Source organism: Neovison vison, chromosome 8 (genome assembly GCF_020171115.1).
Source record: "Neovison vison isolate M4711 chromosome 8, ASM_NN_V1, whole genome shotgun sequence".
NCBI classification, from domain to species: Eukaryota; Metazoa; Chordata; class Mammalia; order Carnivora; family Mustelidae; genus Neogale; species Neogale vison.
Window position 1 is genome coordinate 21,226,676 of NC_058098.1, and position 16,161 is coordinate 21,242,836.

Consider the following 16,161-nt stretch of genomic DNA (forward strand, 5'->3'; position numbering starts at 1 on the left):
ATACCTGGTGAAAATATCATTCAAAGGTGAAGGCAAATATTATTTTAGACATACCCAAGCTGATGAAAGTCATCACCAATAGACCAGCACTATAAGAGATGTTGAAGGAAATCATTTGATAAGAAAGAAACTCATACCAGATGAAAATCTGAATCTATACAAAGAATTCTCAAAGAGCACTGGTGATGGCAAATGTGTTGGTAAAAATAAAAGATTTTTTTCTAATGTTAAAAAAACTCTATAAAATATATTGATTTAAACAAAAAGATAAAACAATACGTATTGATATTTATAACATACATAGAAGTAAAATATATGACAACAATAGCACAAAAACCAGAAGAAGTGGAAGTTTATTGTTGCAAAGTCCTTATACTATAGATGAAATGGTACACTACTACCTGAAGACAGACTGTATATATTAAAGATGTATACTATAAATTTAAAAACAACCACTAAAAAAGCAAAGACAAAGAGCTAAGAAACCACCCAAGAAAATAACACGGATTAATAAAAAATGTTAAGCTAAAGGAGGGCAGATGTGGGGCACCTGGCTGGCTCAGTTGGTACAGCAACTGACTCTTGATCCCAGGGTTATGAGTGCGGGCCCACACTGGGAGTAGAGATTACTTAGGAAACAAAATCTTAAATAAATAAAATTTAAAAAAAAGAAGGCAAACAAAGCAAAAATGTAAATGGCATAAACATCTCAATTAAAAGGCAGAAATTGTTACGGAAGACTCCAATGTAATACTGCCTACAAAAAAACTTCCATATTTTAAATATAAAGACACATAGGCTTGCAGATAGCTGTCTTCTCAACATGTCCTCCCATAGCCTTTTTTCTGTGTACCCATATTCCTGATGATGCCTCTTCTCATAAGACCACCAATTCTACTGGATTATGAACCTATCCTTATGACCCTATATAGCCTTAATTACCATCTTAAAGGCCCTATTTCCAGATACAGTCACCTTGGGAATTAGGGCTTCAAATATGAATAGAGGAGTGACAAAATTTACTCAGTGATAGATGGTAAAAGATGTAGTATGCCTATAGTAATCAAGAGAAAGTTGTGGTGGCTACACTAATATCAAACAAAGCAGATTTCAGATCAAGGGACATTAACAGGGATAAAGAGAGTTATTTCATAATGATGAAAGAGTCAATTAAACGAGACAGCATATACCCCTAAATGTTTAAGCATCTAAAAGAATTTCCAAATACATAAAGTAAAAACTGACAGAACTCAAAGGAGAAACAGACATATTCAGTTATAGTCAGAGGTTTCACCACCCCTTTTATAACTGATAGAATAAGTAGACAGAAAATCTGTAAGGATACAGAAGACTTAAACATCACCATTAACTTAACCTAGTTGATATTTACAGAACATTCTTTTCAGATGCACGTGGAATATTCAGCAACACAGACTATGTCCTGGGCTAAAAACAAGTTTTAATAAATTTAAAAGGATATAAAGTATGTTCTCTGACCACAATGGTACTAAAGTAGAAATGAAAAATGGACATATCATTTGGGAAATCCCCAAATATTTAGAAACTAAATAATACATTTCTAAATAACTCATGGTTCAAGGATGAAATGAAAAGATAAATCAGAAAGTATTTTGAACTGAATAAAAGTATTTTTCAAAAGATTTTATTTATTCATTTGACAGAGAGAGCAAGAGGGCACAAGCAGGGGGAGAGGGAAAAGCAGGCTCTCTGTTGAGCAGGGAACCCGACTCGGGCCTTGATCCCAGGGTCCTGGGCAGAAGACAGATGCTTAACTGTATGAGCCACCCAGGCGCCCCTAAATAAAAGTATTTTGAACTGAAAATACAACATACCAATATGTGTATGACAAGGCTTAAGGCAGCAGTTAGGAATTTATAGCATCAAACATATTAAAAAATAAGATCTTGGGACTCTTGAGTGGTTCAATTGGTTCAGCGGTCAACTCTTGATTTGGGCTCTGGTCATGATCTCAAGGTGGTGAGATCAAGTCCCCTATCAGGCTCTAGGCTCAGCGGGGAGTCTGCTTGAGACTCTCTTCCTCTCCCCGTGTCCTTCCCCGAGTTGTGTGCTCTCTCTCTAAAATAAATAAATAAATAAATCTTTAAAAAAATAAGATCTCAATTAAATGATCTTCAATTCCCACCTGGAGAAATCAGAAAAATAGCAAACTGAACTCCCACATAATCAGAAGAAAAAAAATAATGATCATAGAAACAAACAAACAAACAAAAAAACAGGAGATAAATCAATAAAGAAAAACCTGATTCTCTGACAAGATCAACCAAATGGGTAACCAGTCTGATGAGGAAAAAAAGAAGACATCAGTGGCCAACATTGGGAATAAGGGAGAGCACTCACTACAGATTCTACAGATATTAAAAAATAAGGGAATACTCATGAACAACTTTATGCCAATTTGTTCTACCACTAAGATAAAATGAATTCCCTGAAAGACACTGACTACCTAAGTTTACTCAAATGGGGAAAAAAATTGGTATAAATTTAAAAATTATTTCATCAAAATTTTAAACTTTTCAAAAAACTATGAAAAGGAAGCAGCAAGTTATGGGTTCAGAGAAACTATATGTAAAACATGTATCTGACAAAAGATTGTATCTATGATATATAAAGAACTGTTATAATTCAACAATAAGACAAACAACTCCCCCTCCTCCCACCAAAATGAGCAAGAGATTGAAAAGACACCACACCAAATTGGATGTATGAGTGCCAAATAAGCATATGGGAAAAGTCCATTACCATTAGCCACAGGGGAACTGAAAATTAAAAGCACAAGATATCTATACATACCCATTAAAATGACTAAAACAAAAAACACTGATCACACCAAGAATTAGTGAGGACAGGGAGTAAATGAAGTTTCATACACTGCTGGTGAGAATATAAAAATGGTATGGAGTAACAATTTTGTAAGAACAGATAGATAGTGTCTTAAAAAGTTAACCATATTCCCATCATATGACCCAGACATTCAACTCATAGGCATTTATCCAAGAGAAATGAAAAATATGTACACCCAAAGATATGTACCTAAATATTTGTAACTTTGTTCATTAGAGCAAAAAACTAGAAACCCAATTGTCTATCAACAAGTGAATAAACTGTGATATATTCATAAAATGGAATGCTACCCAGCAAAGAAAAAGGAATAAACTATTGATATACATGAAATGAATCTTGAAATAATTAGTTAAATACGCCAGGCCAAAAAAAAGAGTACAGACTATATGACTCCATTTACATAAAGTTCTAGAAAATGCAAACTAACCTATAATGGACAGAAAGCAAAATCAATGGTTGCCTGGAGACTTGAGCTGGAGGGAGAGGAGTTATGGATTACCAAGGGCCCAAGGAAACATTTGGGTACAATAAATATGTTTGTTGCTATGTTTGCAGTGATGGTATGATAGGTGGACACATGCTGCAAAACTCATCAACCTGTGTACTTTAAATATGTACAATTTAGCAGCCCTGGAATGATGAACAGCAATGAAGTCTGATGGAAGGGCTCCAACACGTCCTTCACCATTTCCTGCCAAGTAATCTTGCTTCAGTTTAATCTGTCTTCCCAGCCACAGCACTTTCCATTTATGAAGAGGTAACACCAGCGTGGAGGGTTGTCGGAAGGATTACTTTGTGCTTTGAAGTGTTTTTCTGATTCCCAGAGAACAGGTGCAAACTACTATTACCCATCTAAGAAAGAATGATAATACTCAGTGAATGGGGAAAGGGAACGCTTGCTCACTGGACAAACAGCAAGCAAGATGTGAGTACGCAGCTTGGAGCACACACTGTATACAAACCCACCAGGAAGCTCAACTGATTTCTAAAATGTCAGCATTATTATTTTGCTTTTTCAGTTAAATTTCAAGTTAAATTTCAGAGACTGAAAGTCAGAAGAAAAGGCTGTAGTTCTTAAAAAAACAACAAAAACCTGAAAAGGACCACAAGAATAAAAATGTAACCGAGTTTGGACCTTCCCATGCTCATTAGGAATAAAACCAACACACAACAAGGTAAAAACAAAGTGAATAAAATTCCAAGATTTAGAAGTTCCCCAGGCCGGCCGGCCTACCTTTACACTTTGGTTCAAGCCCACAATCCAGAACTGGGCCTGCAAAAGCTGACTTTGCAGATGGTATACCATCGTCATTTTTTTGTTTTCTTTGTCGGAGACACTTTTCTTTAGATTAAGGACAATCTTACTGAGAAACCTCAGGGGGAATAAAATGGTGGTTCCTAAAGGGATGTGTCTATGTACCCTTCTCTTTCTTTCTTTCTTTTTCTTCCCCCATCTATACAGTTAATAACCAAGACGGGTTCACTGTGTTTCTGCTACACAACCCCAAGCTGCGTTTGTACACATCCCCTGGGATCTCAGTGGTCTCTTCTTTTTCTAACTGGAACAGGGTTTTACAACAGAAGTAATAAGCTTCATGTCAACATTTTCAAGGAAACTGACAATGTAATTCTTCTGTCTCTCAGTGGCTTTGTTGTTTCTTAAAGAACACTGAACCATTTGAAACAAGGACATACTGTTAAAAAAAGCGCTTTGTGGTGGCAGGAATCAAATGATTTGGAGTACAGTCTATAATTAAACCTGATATATTGAAATCTATTTGCAGCAACCATCTTACCAGAGAGACATCTATAACCAAGAATGCAGAAATGGAAAATCAGTCTCCATGCAGGGGTAAAGAGGACTTTGTATAGTTCTACCCTCATGTCTGGATAAATCTATAATGGCCATTCCCCCATAAGTATAAGTTAGTTTTATTTCTGTGAACTGGACTCTCTGAATCTGATCATTCTGTTAAATTCACAATAAACTGTGACTTCCCTAAATTGTCTTTTTCTCTCCACTATCCCTGACTACAAAAATACCACTTGGTTCATAGTCGTATCTTAACTCTTCTGCTACTAGCCAAAGACCATGCACATCTCTTCCCTATACCATAACCCTTGACAATCAAAGCACAGTGTGTGTGTGTGTGTGTGTGTGTACACACACACAGAATATTCTGTCCAAGAGGTTCTGCGCCTTCTACCCTCACTCCATCTTTTCTCCTTCCTTATCAAAACACTAAGACTAAATAAGAAATTCCTTTGGGGAGGGGATTCCCTAGATGCTAGAATGGCTATCTGCGGCTTTTTCCAAAGCATGAGTTCCATTTTTAAATATCATCTCAACAATCTTTTCTTCCTTTCCAAAATGCTCTGTCTGTCCTTTGATAGAGGAAAAACAAAAAATGAAAAGGTTTTTTTTTTTCTTATTGATTCTGTCGAGTACTGTAAAATCCAAACATTCTTAACATAGGAGTGAAAAAAAGTCACCGGACAACTAAACTAACACCTGGGTGGGAGGGTAAAGCAGAGGAGAAGGCCTGTCCAGTAAAGGCAAAGGCGTAGTAGACCTCCTTACAGCCCCTATAAACAAATGCTGAGAAACTACGAATCTGCATGAAGGAATTCTCTGGACCTTGAGTAGAAAGGTTACAAAAAATGAATGCCTAACCATAACTCTGAAATACCTTGGAGGATGATGGAGGAAGAGTGTTGAGAGGTTCAAGTGTCCCAAAGGAGGATAAAGTGAAGTGTGGACACTTGTGTTGGCTTCTTCTCTGCAGCACAGCATGAGCACGGGCCGATCAGGGCAGCAAGCCCAGTGCTGCAGCTACTGCCTGGCCTCCCCAGTCCTGAAGATCAGGTTCAAAACCTGATCTGACAGGGAAGAGCACCTGGGTGGCTCAGTCAGTTGAGCAGCTGACTCCTGATTTTGGCTCAGGTCATGATCTCAGGGTCCTGGGATGGAGCCCTGTACCTGGCTCTGCGCTCAGCATGGAATCTATCTGCTTGAGGATTTTCTCTCTCTCCCACTTCCCCTCCCCCTGCTCTCTCTCTCAAATCAATCAATCAATCTTTTTTAAAAAAATCTGACAGGGAAAACTAGGACTAAATAGATCTAGGCAGAAGAATGAACTCTCAACTATACAGCTTTTAATAAATCACTCCTCATTCTTTGGGTCTTTGAATGGAATTTGCTAGAAATTCTATAACGCAATGATTTAAAACATCAAAAATGTTTCTCAGATCCTTCTCTCATTCATTTAGAAAATATTTACAACCTAATGTTTATCTATTACTAGGTGCTAGGGATAAAAGAGGAAGGCTTGGTTTCTGTTCTCAGGAGTCTTCCAGTACAGTCAGAGACAAACAGATGCCTTCCACACAGAATGGTAAATGCTCCCACAGTACAAAGGACAGGATGCTAGAACCTAATTCTCAACATTTGTGAGTGGGTGGGTGGGTGTAAGGACAGGGCTGAGGAAGTGACATGGGAGGAGAAGATTCTTAAAGAAATTTAGCCTAATTATCAAGTGTTAAGGAGGATATGCTGGAATTCTCATGCTTTGCAGGCGTGTGGGGGGAGGTGGGGAATAGAAAATGATACAACCACTTTGGAAAACAGCTTGGTAGTTTCTAATAGTGAACTTACATTTCCAATACGACCTAGTCATTCCACTCCTAGGTATTTACCCTACAGAAATGAAAATATATGTTCATCTAAAGACTTTAAAGCAGCTTTATTAATAATAGCAAGACACTGTAAACAACCCAAATGTTCATCAATAGGTGACTAAATTAAAAAAACAGATATACTCTGGAATGCAAAAATATAATGAATACTGCTAAAAGTGAGTAAGAACCAAATTACTGATATATGCAAAATGAATGAATCTTAGAAAGAATGTGTTGAGTGACACGAGCTAAACAAAACACGGACTAAATAAATTTAAATTTAAACACTGATACTTGATTCAGTTATTAGAAAATATTTAAGTAGGTTTGGAGAAACTTAGGTATGGGAATCTACTTTTCAACTAGAAATCTTATGAAATCTAGATACAAAGCAAGTACTTTATGAAAATTTAGCACTGAATTGAGATGTAAACACGCACTAGATTTCAAAGACTTAGTAGGAAAAAAAGTAAAATGGCTCAGCACTATTTTTTTGATTTTTGATTACTTGTTTTTACATGGTTATTAAACTGGGTTAAATAAAATGTATTATTAAAATTAACTGTGTTTCTTTTCACCTTTTTAGCATGCTACTGTAAAATATAAAACTATATACCTTGCTTGCATTACATTTCTATTGGACATTGCCATTTCATATCTTCATTGTGTTGAAAACAAAGATGGATGCTTCTGTCAAAATGAAAACTGTACACTTAAATGGGCATGTTTTATTATAAATAAATTATGCTTCAATAAAGTTGATAAATATTAAATTGGGTAGTATATGTATATGTGTGATAATGTGTATGGGTAAATGACTATCTTGCTAATGACCTTTGCTTATCAATAATCAGAAATGTAAAAAAAAAAATCTCACAGACATGCAAACCCTTAAGAGGAACAGTTCATTTAACACATTAAATTATACTGCCATTACTTAACATCAGCCTCCTTCACTAGTGACTGAGTTTCTTGAAGGCAAGAATCCTATCTTGTTCCTCTCTGTATTAAGCCTAGCTCTTAACATAGTGAGTTAACATGGTACTTTATCGGTGTTTTAATAGCTGCAGAATTGTCCCAGGCACATTACATGTAATTTAATGTCCATAAAATCCCTGCAAATTTGGCATTGTTACTCCCATTTTTCAGATGAAAAACTAAGGGCTAGAGGTCAGAAAGTTTAGAGTAACTCACCAAATATCCACTAATAAGTGAAAGAGCTTTGTTCCAAACCTACATTGACCTCAACTCCCAAAGCCCACTCTTCCATGTTGTACCACACTGCCACCTTTCCAGGAGGGCATTTCATGACTGCTCAATGCCTGAATCATAGTAAAGACTAATACTTAGGGACAGTGCAACCACAGTAACTTTCCTGAACTTCTGTACTATAGCCTCCAAGTCCTAAACGGGCTTCTCTCTAGACGGAGAGCAACTTGGCAGCTCTTGCTAGATCAGGATGAATCTAGTAGGAGAGAAAAAATTCCCTCCCAATTAAACTTTCCACTTGGGAGTCTGAAGAAGAAAAATAACACAGAACAAAGAAGCATGGGAAAAAGAAAAAAGGGAATGCTGAATCTGCTATAATAGCTAGTTAATGCAAAAGAATTAATCTAACAGTAACTTCAGTGTTCAAAAATGAAAAGTTAGGAGATCTAGAGAGGTACAGTTTCTAAGGCTTTTGGAGCACCTTTTTAATTAGGCTCCTAGAATCTCAGCACTCCTGTTTGAATAATCCATATTTCTGGTTATTTATTCAGCTCCCCACTGCTGCACATTACCAAGCCATATGCTACAGGAATACATCACTTCATATTTGTGCTCAACCATCCACAGACACTGGCAGTTCAGACCTTTAAGAATCTTAGGGAAAAGTCCCCGTAGAGTACAGTTTTAAGGTTAAAAGGCCCAGGAAGCCAAATGCATCTTCTTTATATGCTATTTATTGGAGAGACGGTGGGGTCATTTCAACAAAAGGACAGGCAATTAGAAGGGTAAAGGAGATAAACAAACAAAAGACTCAAGAGAATAAAGCTAGCAAAAAATCAGCTGAACACTAAAGGCCTCCGAATAATTCCAATGCCCCACTCTGCACTTTAAAAGATTTTTTAGAGCAATTCCACAAAGGGAATTTTCAATCAATCCCAGGTCTGGTGTGCGCTGACAAACGAAGAGGTCTACTGTGCCCCCAGCCCTCCACAGGCCTAAAGAGAAGATATTTTAGAAACATATTCCTTGATAAGCTTAAATACGAAAACAGTTTTAAACAAAAACATGATCATTGTAGAATTTGCTACAATATCAAAACAATGGAAACAGTCTCAATACCACCAACAGAATACTATGTAAGCTATATTTCCTTGGAGCCCATTATGCATTTATTGAAAACTCTCACGAAGATTATGTCACCACATGGGAAATGCCATGTTAAGTTCAAAAAGAAACAGTATCGAAAATTACATGTGTGACAGGACTAAAAAGCTGGTAAAAACAAGGAAATTATTACAGGAAAGGAAAAAAAAAGAGTGAAAGAAGTCTACACCCAAAGTTGGGCTGTGTTTATGAGATAGCTGTTTTTTTAGCTTCTTAGAGGCAAGAATCCTGTCTTCTTCCTTTCTTTGTAAGCACAGCACTTAGCATAGTATCTTAGCATAGCACAGCACTTATCAGCATTTTAACAGCAGTTTTGCATGTCTATATTCTAAATTATATTTAATAGCTATATTTATTGAATTTATAAAAAATTTTTTCAAAGAACTAGTTCAACAGCGTTTTGCATGATCACGAACAGAAGTTTTAAGAGTGCAGACTCCAGCTCAATTTCATTAAGAATAATAATGACTAGTGTCTTCCACCCATACAAACATGCTCTAGTGGTGCTCAGTTTAAAAAATGGTCCCTTGACCCCACACCACACTCTGGTCACTATACCTCCTGCCCCCATTTCTCTACCCCTCTTCCATGCCAGATTTTTCAAGAGTTATAGACATAAGCTACCTCCCATTTACTTCCAACAGTAGGATTCTATGAAATATACTAAATATGATATCCATTTTAAATACCTTAAGGAATTAGAACATCAATAATAAGATCTATAAAGAAAGTACTATAAAGAAAAGTTCTAGGGGCGCCTGGGTGGCTCAGTGGATTAAGCCGCTGCCTTCGGCTCAGGTCATGATCTCAGTGTCCTGGGATCGAGCCCCGCATCGGGCTCTTTGCTTGGCGGGAGCCTGCTTCTCTCTCTCTCTCTGCCTGCCTCTCCGCGTGCTTGTGATCTCTCTCTCTGTCAAATAAATAAATAAAATCTTTAAAAAAAAAAAAAGAAAAAAGAAAAGTTCTAGAACTTTCACATTTTCATATCTCCTATGCTAGCCACATAGCTCATGTGCAATTTACAGAAAATAATATATAATGAAAAATATGTATAAATAAAAAATGATATTCTGTCAATAAGAAAAATACAGACAAACATATGGCATTGACAGGTCTATGTGTGACACAAAGTTTAAAAATTAACATAGGTTATGTTTAGAAGGTCATGACTAGATTTCCCAAAACCAACACAGTAAGAGAAGGAGCAAAAAGACATTTCCCTTCAATGGAGCGGTCGTATCACCAACTGACACAACAGGGCACAAACAGACCAAAATGTACCTTCTACTTACATACTCCCCCCCGCCCACACATACACACAGAGGCACATGCCGCATGCACATACCCACCCCTGAAGGTCTGTTTTTCATATCTAAGAAACTCAATGGACTCAAAGACCATAGACATGTGTTCTGGAATTTGGGCTAACAGTGAGGAGCTGGACAGAAAAAACAGAGGACTAGGAGATAAGAAACCTACCTGAGCATGAGATTCATCAGCTGCAGACCCTCACCCTTCAGGAAGCGTTCACGATTGGAACTGAGCATTAGGCAGGAACAGAGTGAATCAAACAGGTTCTCCATCATCTCCTGCTCCTCAGCAGTGCTTGGATTGTGTCTTTTAAATACCTGTCAAATGAAGACACCAGAAAGCACAAAGCCAGAAGAGAATATCTTTCATCAGCTAGCACTCAACAGTTTCCAAAGTCTGCTTGTCCTGATAACCCCAACAACTGAGGAAGCAGAAGCTCATCCAACAAGATTCTCAGCATCTTCCATGTTAGAGAACCTGGGCTTTCTGAGTCACAGGTATTAGATAGCTATCAGTTCATACAAAAAAACAAAACACTCAACTGACTATTGGGCCCATGAGTGACTGATGGCTTCAAGGAGGCAGATTAAAAAAAAAAAAAAAAAAAAAGATTAAAAAAAAACACCCAACAGCAACAACGAACCAACAAAGCCCTTTTTCTGTGAAATAGAACACAGATACAGACTATTCTATAAAAGGCATATACGGCTGAAACCACCACCTCCAGGACAAAAAACAACTTTGCCAGCTACCTCAAAAGCCCACTATTTGCCCAGCCGAACCACGACTTATTCTACTCCTTCTAAAAGAAACCACAATCCGGAAGGGCCACAACCCGAGGAAGAATTTTCTAACCATTGGGGCTACTGAACTGCCTCACATAGCAGCTGTGGCTCGAAGTCAGGGAAAGAGCTGAAAGCAGACGTTTTGTCTTTGCCAGACATATATGGCATGTTAAGAGGAAAGCCTTTTAACAGTATATACATACCCATAGACTCTACTACGAAATGATCAATAATCTTGCAGAACAGGACTAAGCACCTTCCCAGAAAACTGGAAACAGATTCATATTTCAAAGCTCTATTTTTTGGGGTGGAGGCCAAGCCACTCTGGCTGCTGGCACCAAGATGGCAGCTGTATGCAAACTGACATCTCAGACACTCCCAACACTCAAGAGTTTATCCAAATGGTCTATTTTCAGTCTGGGTTTTGGAATAGCACAGATGAGATTTGTTAGAAGAAATCTTAACAGTATTTTCAGAATGCCAGCAGAACATTTCAAGTAGATTTACATGTCTTACAATGAGAAAACGGCATTTTCTAATTTCTTATTCCAGCCTCTAGAACCACATCTTTCCCTATCCTCCTCTGTGACCTCCATCCCACTGCACTGGAACTTGGACTCCTCGAGCTTATGAGGATTCTAAATGAACAGAATCCATTTTACTGGGAGATTAAAAGGAAAGGAAGTGAAAAATCTTGGGAGTGGGTCAACTGGAAATAATTTGGTATTCTCGGCCCAAGAATATACACTTAAGCAGGAAGCACACCTCTTCTGAATTGACCAATACCAGAAGACGGAGAAAATCCACAGCAGATACACAGTGGTATCTGGGCATAAAGAGCAAATGACTAAGAACGGGAGGCAAACTACGTAGCTCCACTGTAACCTCAAACCTGCCAACATACTCCATATGGCTTGCATCACATGGCCTATTTCTTCCCACAATTTCCAGCTCCACCTCCCCTTTAAAGCAGGCCATGTATCTTCATGGCAGACAGGAAGCATAAGAATTACTCACGGATAACTGCTGAAGAAGCACATCGATTCCATCCAGCTCCCCAAGCAATTCCCTGTTTTCTAAAAGAGGAAAAAAATAGAGGAAGAAAAAAATGAAGCTAACTGTCAGATTTTACAGCCGTCTAACACTGATACATCAGCAAACAAAATCAATACAGCTTGACAGAGTACAAAAGCTGCACAGAGAGCGAGAGGGAGAGCAAGGGGATGCCAAAGGCAAGAGAGCTCGCTGTCATGATCTGAAACAAGGCTGGCTCCTATCCTAACAGAATATCAATACCGAGAGGGAGCCTCACCATCATTGTCCTGGAGCAATATGGCCAGCACTTCGCTACAATACAGTTTGTTGGCATCGAAAGGCATCTTTGCCTGTGGGGAAATAGGAGAGATGAGAAAAAAACATTAAGGGGCCTTGCTTCCTTCCCCAAGATGAATTTTTCACAAAAACTAGGATCTGAGTTAGAAAGTAGAAGTTAGAAAGCAAAAAGGCAGGTTAAAGGTAAAAAACAAAAAACAAACAAACAAACAAAAAAGCCTGCCTCTGCTCTCAAGAGATCAGACTCAAATACTACATAGTAAAACCATAAATGGCAGATGGACACAATGGCTCTCACATTGCTCATGCCCAGGTATGAAAGTCACGTCCTCAGTGAAGCCTTCCCAGATTCCCCATTTTGAGTCCAGGGACTGCTGTCTAGCACACAGTATATACTGAAATGTGAACTAGAGGAATGATTGAAAGTTTTGAAATTTTAAACTAAAATCCATTATGAAGCTTTGCTCACATATTACAATCATAAAATTAGGCTGACAGATGATCAGAGAAGGTGAAAAGAAAGCAAGTTCTTGTTTAGAATAGTTGAATGTATTTATAACAAAGTAGTTCCTTTTGGATTTTTTTTAATGCTTAAAATTTAATTTGAAATCATAAACCTATCTGCTCGTGTGCCATAATCTGCCTACTATTTAAAAAGGAAACCACATTAAAAATGCAGAAATGTGTTAATATTTTAACACCCAAATTACTACCCACAATTCTTTCCCTGCTGCACGCTCTGCTACTTGGTGTTTCAGAGGGGACATATCTACTGCAGAGACTATCTTTTATGGCTGTCCATATTGTTGCTTCCGTAGCGAGATGCGAATATCTCACCACTAATAAGGCTCCTTTGGATAAAGGTGCACAGAGAAGAGCAAACCTGATCGACGTGTTTTTATTTACTGTCCCTTGATCCTTAAAATGCAGGCACATACACAACAATTGTTAATCAGCAGCAGCCTTGCTACCCACCCAGGTTTTTGAAATGACAAATCATTTCTGTACCTGGAAAGGACAGGGAAGTGTTCATCTTAGAGCTAACACCTCCATCACCTCAGAGCTATTCCCAATTCTGTCTGGACATTGATTTTGTACTTAAGAAGGAAGAGTGGCCCCTAATGAAGCAACACCCAGCAACTTTTCAGTTTTCTATGCACGTCTTTCTCGTCAAGCCCAAGTGCACCCCACAGGGTTTCAGGAAGCAGACCATCTTAGGTTAAAAGATCTGTTAATGCAAAGTCTTACGTGTACTGACTGCAGGGTATGTTCCCTGGGCAAGCTTGAGGCCTTGTTTCAAGAAATTCAGTATAACAGCCAGGGTTTAAATGCAATCTGTAGCGTGTTTCACTTTAAGGAAAACAGTTTTATGAAAATGAAAACATGGTGATAAGCCAAGGGGTAAGCATCTCTATCAGAATCAAGAATTTGTTAATAAAATTACTTATCCAAAATTATTTAAATTATAAGTATTGGTATTTTAAATGACTTAAGCCACACCACTTCACTTATATGCAGCTTTTCAAGGACGAGGGTTCTTGTTTGAAACAAGATGCACTTAACTAAAAGAAGCCAAAAGATCTCACAGCCTTTCTGTGTTTTCGATGCCTCTTGTCTTTTATTTGATTTTATAAATCTTATCTCCAAGATAAGGGGGAGATTTTCTTTTTGTTTTTCAACGAGTATTTGCTGGGCATCTGCTGTATGCAAGACAAAGAAATAAACACGAAAGCACACGTGAACCTTGAATTAGACGTGAATTAGACGTGAACCTTGTCCATTGTTAATGGCATTTAAAAAATATTACACTGAATTAAAATTAATTTTAGAAAGTAATATGGTCCTGTTAAAGAAAAAAAAGAGAAGAATATCAATCTAGGATTGATGCACCTAGGTTTGACTCATGAGCATGTACTACCTACATGAGACAAAATCTGCAGTTCCCAAACTGTGTGCCAAGGTACCTAGGATGTCAAACTCAACTCACAGGGGCACTGCAGGGTACTTTAAAATTTCCAAAGAAAGCACAGTGACATATGACATGTGTTGAACACTGCATTAACTACTAGCTCCAGGTATACTCTTTTGATGACATCCTGTCTTTGTGAAGCTGGTTTTTGGTGGTTGCTGTAATAAAAGAACTGTGTGAAAATCAGTATGGAGCAGGAATGAGGGTAGTGGTGTTCAACTGTATTCCAAGGCTTTAGAAGTTGTGCAGGACTCAAAAGGCACACACATCTATTAATAAGTAACTGCGGTCTTTAAGTATAAAATAAAAATATTTTTTCTTTTAATTCATGTGTATTACTTTTTCAAATGGCTACTAAATTGTTAGGACATAAATACGTATTAAATCATTTGGATCTAACTACTTAATAAACATGATTGTTAGGTCTCTGGCATAGAGGCACAGTTTCATGTAAACACGTAAAAACGAAATTCTAAGACATCCAGGGCACCAGGAACTGAGAGTGGACATCTATGACCCAAGAAATGTATCTCGATCTTAAGTTTTCTTAAAGTTTCCTTGTCTGTAAAAAGCAAATAATAAAATAACAGCCTAATAAAAATAAAATAATAAAACAGATTAACATAACATCAGGAGAGTTACTATGAGAAATAAATAAGGTTATAGTATGGAAGTACCTAACATAAATTAAGTACTAGAAGTTTTTCTAATGACTGGAATCAGAAATATCCAGGCTAGAATCTCAGCCTTATTGGTTTCCAGCTACGTGATCTTGGCCAAATTATTTTGCCTCTCTTGCCCAATTTCTCTTATGTTAAGTAAAAATAAGTAATAATTTCCTCATGGGGTAGTTGGATTAAATTAACCAGCTTATATATCACAGGCACCCAACAGCTAGTTCCCCTCTACTGAGAAGGAGTCCCCCAGGAAATCTCCAGCTTTTGCTGTGACACTTCAAGGAGTTTCCAATGTGCCCAAAGTAAATTTTTAAAAATCAAAATAATAATTTCATCACTTTTTCTGTTAAAATAAAGGTTCTTTGAAAAACTGGCAGGAAGGAGGAATCTAATTAGAAAGTCATTTGATTAGACCCCATAACTCCACAATCCTGAGCCCTAAAATGCTTCAGAGCCTGAAATGGGTACCAGCTGGAAAGTACCTTGCCAAGAGGGAAAGGCTTTGGAGATACCTATGCCCAACTGTCACAGGCTCTGCCATGTAATTCCTGTGGGGTTAGGACAATCACTTCCCCTCTGTAGAATTGTTCCAATAACTGTAAACTGAGGACAGGAGCACTCACTTGGAAGGGCGTAAGGATCAGAAATAATATACGTGAGGTATCCAGAATAACGCTTCCCACATAATCAATAGCCAACACATGACACTTGTAGCAGATGGGAAAAACTTAATGGTGATGATAATGACAACCAAGTATTTTACTTTTGTGGAAAAGAAATAAAGGAAATGGTGGGACTGGTGGGAAGGAAGGAGTCTAATCCTTCATGTCTAAGCAAAGACAAAAAGTCACCAAGGAAGTTTTATTTCTACTTAAGTATCAGCCAGAGATGATGGCCTCCAAGCTTACAAAATATCAAACTGACAAATTACAAGGATAGTTAGTGGACATCAGGAGAAAGGAGAATTCAGTTTGGAGGTATGGTCTCTTGGAGTTTGCAAAGTTAACCAATGGGACTTGAAGCTTCTGGGGGCTCTCTTCTATCCAGGAGCCTGGTGATCCTAAATCTTTCAGCTGTCAGAGTAATTACAGAGTCAAGCATAGGTTTGTACTCAGCATGTACCAGCCTTGAATAAAATTAAACTTCACCTTTC

General features: G+C 37.8%; 1 protein-coding gene across 1 annotated transcript in view; it reads right to left on the reverse strand.

Annotated features, from left to right (window-relative positions):
* CTNNBL1 (catenin beta like 1) overlaps positions 1 to 16,161 on the reverse strand; it is a 161,373-nt gene that overhangs the window by 73,348 nt on the left and 71,864 nt on the right. Inside the window, exons 8-10 of the mRNA XM_044263053.1 lie at positions 12,343 to 12,415; positions 12,048 to 12,106; positions 10,414 to 10,562 (exon numbers count right to left, since the gene is read on the reverse strand). Coding sequence (XP_044118988.1) covers positions 10,414 to 10,562; positions 12,048 to 12,106; positions 12,343 to 12,415 — 281 coding nt within the window. The remainder of the gene's footprint in view (positions 1 to 10,413; positions 10,563 to 12,047; positions 12,107 to 12,342; positions 12,416 to 16,161) is intronic.